Below are 5910 nucleotides of genomic sequence, written 5' to 3'. Positions count from 1 at the left end.
CTGTCTGCGGTCAGCTACAATTTGGGAGAGGAGCAGCGGAGCGTCTGTGGAGGGGGTGGGACGTATGGAGCCGAGTATTGCATTGCACTCATTGCACTGATTTTGTGCAGTATTTTCTGATGCAAAGCCTTTCAGAATCTATAACGCAGGGGTATTACTGTTTTTCAGTGAAAAAGGTTTTAATAGGAATAGGTGGAGTGCAACTTTTCTACTTCTGTTATTTTCTGTAGTTTCTCCAAAAAAAAGCATAACGATATTACAGCTTTCATTGATTTATTTCAAATTTGAAGCATTGTCTAGCCTGTAAGGTGTAAAAAAAATGAACCAATTAATCAAATCGAATCGTATCGTGGTGTATTCTTGAGTATCGAAAATAATCATTCGTTGGGTCAGGAAATCGATACTGAATCGAATCGCCGTGATGGAGGTCATTTACACCCCTAGTTCTGATTGGATAACACCTTCAGATGATAAACCCCGGATCGCCTGCATTCTGAAGAAAAACTGCTAAAGAGGAAAAAAATGCCCTTGGGAAATTATTGAGTATACCAAAACAACTTTAAATCAAGATAAGGCTTCCTGGAGGAAGAAGCTGGAGACCAAGCTCCAGAACGACTTTAGAGACGGTTGGTCAGAGATGGAGAAGATCAGAGGCTCAGCATCCCTCTGCTGTCCAATATAAGAAGCATCTCACACTCTTGACTGCCTCCCTTTCATACTGATAACAGTTTTATCTCCTAACCTGGCCAGTGACCCTTCTGCTTCCACATGTTTGTGCTCAACCTCATCATAAGACAGTCCTGCTCTGTTTGCTGCCCTCTTCCACCTGTCTGACCCAAGAGACCGTTTCAGTGATGTGGAAGAACTCCTTTCCTCAAAGAAAACTAAACTGCAGACCTTTTGGCTGCAACACTGAGCTCCTACTGTATATCATGAAGCTCACAGACTCCTGTTGATCAACCAAAGTAGGCAAACAAGCAACTATTAAAACTCCTAATGGTTGCTTATTGCCATAGTGTTGAGAACGGCATCATCAACCTACTTCAACAAACCCATGGTCATCTGGAAAAGCAGACAGCACTGGGAATTCAATGTCTGTTATGCAAAGAACTGCAGGAATATCTAGAAAGAACTCACCTGTACTCTCTGTTCCTTAGCGAGTGCAGTTTCAGCGCGCAGCCGAGTGCGATTACCAGCAGGAGGCTGCAGACCAGGCTGCCAATCAGGGCAGCTGTGATCACCTTCCTTGGTACTGCGGCCAGGCAGTCCCTCTCATCGCTGCCGTCTAAGCAGTCCTCCTGGCCGTCGCAGCGCCACGTCTCAAAGATGCACAGGTTGGTGCCACAGTGAAAGTTTCCAGGTTGGCAGTCGTAGCAGTTCTTCTCGTCCGAACCGTCAGGACACCTCTTCTGGTTGTTGCAGCGCTCGGATGCAGCGTAGCATGCACCGGTGCCTCCTTCGCATGGGAACTCCCCCTCGGGGCACATCGCGCAGGCCTCTTCGTCGCGACCCGATGGGCAGTGCCAGTATCCGTCGCAGCGCTGATGGTCAGAGTAGCAGCCCTGCTCGCTGCCGCAGGGATGCTCACCAGGAAAACAGTAACCTTTGACCTATCAGATGGAGGACACGTCAAAGATCATTTTAGACTTTGATTGGCTACGCAGAAATGGGTACTATTGGGATGTGAAGATGCACCTGATAAGTAGCATTAAAGCCCCGACCAGGGCTGTGAGGCTGCGCCATGTACAGAACACTCATCTGGCCTCGGCTCGACTCCAGCAGCGCCGGCCGCCGATTGTTATGATGCGACAGCACCTGTAAGAGATGCTCAGCCCGCTGCAGCAAACCATCGTAAACATGAAGGGAATCTCCAGGCCCAAGCTGCAGGTCCAGCTGCAGCATGATGGGCTTTGGGTCCTGAGTGTCCAGCAACCAGGAGCATCTCAGCTCAGCCACAGAGCTTCGGTCAGCGTGGAAAAAGTCAGGAGAGGCAAACGAGCCGTAAAAGTTCCCCAGTCGTTTGCCGCAGGTGGTGTCTGGACAATGCAGCTCGTCGCTTCCGTCCCGACAGTCTCGGTCTCCGTTGCAGCGCAGGGAGGCCGGCAGACAGCGGGTGGTCTGGGCCTCCGTACACGGCAGCGAGCCTGGGGGGCAGAGACTGGGGAGGGGCTCGGTGGGAGGCGCGAAGCAGCCGTGTTCATCTGTGGCGTCGCCGCATTCATCCTGTCCGTTGCATTTCCAAGAACGAGGAAGACACTTCCCATTCCCACACAGGAACTCGTCGGACTGGCAGCTGCTCTGACCCAGGTGGCCTGCAGAGGGCAGAAACACAGAAATGAAAACCAGTAAGAAGACTCCCTCTAGGGAATCTTATATAAATCAAGCTCTTTTGTGAAGGCCTGACCGTTTAATTAGAGAACAATAGAAATTCCAAAAAAGAAAATTAAAAACAATCCACTGGACATGGTTCCCAATTCTGAAGACATTTCACTTCCCATCCAAGAAGCTTTTTCAATTCAAAATGTCAGAATTAGCGTTGGGTTCCAGGTTTTATACAGTAGCCCAACAAAGCCTTGTTTTTGTGTTCAAAATGAAACGCACGAACGGGTCTACTCCTTTGGAATGGGGGTCGTTTGGCTTATTTTGTTAGCCTGCAATGCCCCGTACCCGTCTGAGAGTCTGAAAGGTTGGTTGTTAAAGGGAATTGTTAGCCTGGCTGAATAGGCAGGGTCCTCCGCTCTCCTGTACGATGATAACAGGAAGGAATCAACTCAATTGCGGCATTGTAGGTTTTTGAAAGCTGAAACCTGAGTCCGCCCCCTCTGTTTAAGGCTGTTTTTTCTTTCCTAATATAGATGGCTTCCTTCACACCCCTCTCAAACCACTTGTTTCTTTTTCCAAAATGTGAACAATCTGGTCCTCCAAAGAATGTCGTTTGCCCATAAGGTGTAGATGTACCGCAAAGTCTTGTCCAGAGGAGGGCGCTCTTTTGTGTTGGGTCATGCGTCTGTGAAAAGGTAGTTTGGTTTCTCCAATATTAGAGAACATTAGAATAGCATCATGAAAACAGAAATATAGCAGAATGGACAGCAAGGAGAAGCTCTGTCCAGAACCCTATAGGGGCATAATGTCAGCTCATATGGTTCAACTTCCATATAAAATCCTATTTAAAGCGTATTTTGCTATCTGATCACTAACTGATTCAGTGCTGCCCTGCGATGAACTGGCGACTTGTCTGGGGAGTACACCGCCTTTCTGTAACAGACTGCTTGAGATGACGGGTGCAGCAATAGAAAATGGGTGGATGGTGTAGCAATGTAATGTTAGTTGCAGCCCTGGATCCAGACTTGTATATTAATTTTCTCCACTAGCAAATTAACATGAAACTTCTCTAGCTAAGACAACCTAAGCTAATTTGAAAAGGAAAAACAAAAATGTCAGCTTCTAGTATTCAAATTCTTTCATAGCCCAAAACGAAGGTGCCGCTACAGAGTATTGATTCTGAAATATATGTTCGACTTTCAGATTATGATTTGTTAAAACTTGGTTTCCAATCACACACTACTTTTTGTTGGTTAGTTACATCAAATGAAAGAAAACCAAGTTTAGGTCATAACAAGAATCGAGTAAATTCAGTTTATTTCTATAGCGCCAATTCACAACACATGTCATCTCAAGGCACTTTACAGTTCACCAGATCATCCAGTCAGATTGATTCAAACTTTTCTATCTAAGGAAAACCAGTTGATTGCATCGTCTCATTGACTTAAATGCAATCCCTCACACTAAGCATGCTTGTAGCGACAGTGGAGAGGAAAAACTCCCTTTTAACAGGAAGAAACCTCCAGCAGAACCAGGCTCAGTGTGAGCGGCCATCTGCTGAGGCCCACTGGGGTTCAAGGAGACAGAAGCAGAGACACAAGAAGCAGCTGTAAAAGGCGGCCCCGTCCAGGAAACACACAGCCAGGCAGACAATACAGTCAGATCATCCAGACATGATTATGGAAGTAAATCTGTGCCACTGGGATTTAAATTAAAAATGCCACTGAAATATAAATGTTCTATGTTTGTACTTACTCTTTCTGTAGTAAAAAATGTGAAAAATTCATTGTCGCTATATCTATATAGTTGAAATTGAATTTATTTTCACTTCAAGCTAAAATTTCACATTACTATTTTACACTTAATACATTTTCAATACCTGTTTTTTTTTTTTTTTTTGCAGTTTGACTTTTCAGTGTTAAAAAAAAGCAGCATATAAAAAATTCAGCCTTTCAAAATTCAAATGTTTTCAGCAACTGAGATTCAACTGGCTCAATTTCACTGTGTTAAAGTGATTGTGCGTCCAACACCCAGCCAATCCCGTTACAGTTTCTTAGTCATGTGACGGGACGTTTTTGGCGCTCATACTGAAGGAAAACCAGCACCACGGAGGCGGTCATGCAAGCTAACGCTAACGCATCGGTGAGTTTATTGCTTTCATTTTTCTGTAGTACAATACTTGCTTGCAAGTTGCAATTGCAAGCAAGTATTGTAACGGGATTGGCTGGTTGTTGGACGCCACAATCCATTGCTAATGTCTGTGACCTGAAGTAACCCTTCCCTTTTCACATTGAATCTAGACGCCGAATTTAACACAGTGAAATTGAGCCAGTTCAATCTTAGTTGCTGAAAACATTGCGTTTGAATTTTGAAAGGCTTAATTTTTTATATGCTGCTTTTTTTAACACTGAAAAGTCAAACAAAAAAAAAAAAAAAACAGGTATTGAAAATGTATTAACTGTGAAATAGTAATGTGAATTTTTAGCTTTGAAGCAAAAATACCAAATCCAATTTCAACTATATAGATATAGTGACAATGAATTTTTTTTTTTAGGTTGAAAATGTTTTCTGAATATATTTTAACACAGAGAGTAAGTACAAACATACAACATTCATATTTCAGTGTCATTTTTTATTTAAATCCCAGTGGCACAGATTTACTTCCATAGATGATCCATCAAAGGAAAACCTCCAGATTGCATCGAGTCATTGACTTTGAAGGATTCACTCAGACAGACTGAAACAAGTTGCCAACTAAGACATAGAAAATGAGAGAGGAAAGGTTTCATGCAATGACTCCAGCAGCAAGTTGTGCAATGTGTCACCTTACCTCTGATGTAGGAGAGACGGAAGCCCTGGGCTTGCCCTGAGCTGTTGGCCTTCGAGTGGAAGTAGAGCCAAACGCGCCCCCTGCTGGAAATAAAAGGAGGAGGCAGCGTGGAGCCACACAACCTGGATTCTCCGCTCCACGACGGCGTCAGCAGGAGCCAGTCGCCCATACATCCTCCTGATTCCATGAGGTCAAAGTTACGGAAGCTGGAGCACAGGATGGGTCATGTTGGTGCTCGCTTTGGGCAAATGGAAAGTTGCAGAACGTGTGCAGGGGTGGTCCTACCTGATGGTGATTACCTCTCCTGGGCTTCCTTGGATACGCCAGCTGCAGTTGAGGCCAGGTGGATAATTTAAAGGCCAAGACGGACTGTAGAGAACCCCCCTCCTCTCTGTGTGGACCTCTACCTGCTCTGTGCAGGCTGCTGCAAGAAGCATCACACGTCATTATTTTATCTTGATAAAACAATCTTAAAAGCGTTGCATGCAATAGTTGTCACTCTAGTCCTGTAATACATTAAGCCTGCTGCTTTTACACCATTTCTAACAGACTTTTTCCTGCCACTTAATTTTCCATAAACACATTTAAAGGAATAGTAAACCCAAAACATGATTAGCCTTCATTTTCTACTCACCCCCATGCTGAACAACACTCTGGAGTACTTTTTTGATATCTCAAATGCATCTGGAGATCTGGGAGGCTTCTTGCTGTCTGCTGACATTCAAATAATGGAGGTCTATGGCTAACGAAGCAGAAAG

At 44.6% G+C, this 5910-nt stretch overlaps 1 protein-coding gene across 2 annotated transcripts in view; it reads right to left on the bottom strand.

The window, feature by feature from the left end:
- The window catches only part of lrp3 (LDL receptor related protein 3), a 13933-nt gene that overhangs the window by 3875 nt on the left and 4148 nt on the right, over nt 1–5910 (bottom strand). The window contains exons 2-5 of one of the 2 annotated variants that reach the window (XM_015375177.1): nt 5438–5576; nt 5153–5358; nt 1696–2312; nt 1138–1610 (exon numbers count right to left, since the gene is read on the bottom strand). In XM_015375177.1, coding sequence (XP_015230663.1) covers nt 1138–1610; nt 1696–2312; nt 5153–5358; nt 5438–5576 — 1435 coding nt within the window. The remainder of the gene's footprint in view (nt 1–1137; nt 1611–1695; nt 2313–5152; nt 5359–5437; nt 5577–5910) is intronic. The other variant, XM_015375178.1, reaches the window with a different exon arrangement.

Source organism: Cyprinodon variegatus, unplaced genomic scaffold (assembly GCF_000732505.1).
Source record: "Cyprinodon variegatus isolate N-32 unplaced genomic scaffold, C_variegatus-1.0 Scaffold114, whole genome shotgun sequence".
Lineage (NCBI taxonomy): Eukaryota > Metazoa > Chordata > Actinopteri > Cyprinodontiformes > Cyprinodontidae > Cyprinodon > Cyprinodon variegatus.
Note: the sequence above shows the minus strand (reverse complement) of the source record. Positions and strands in the feature narration are given on the sequence as shown.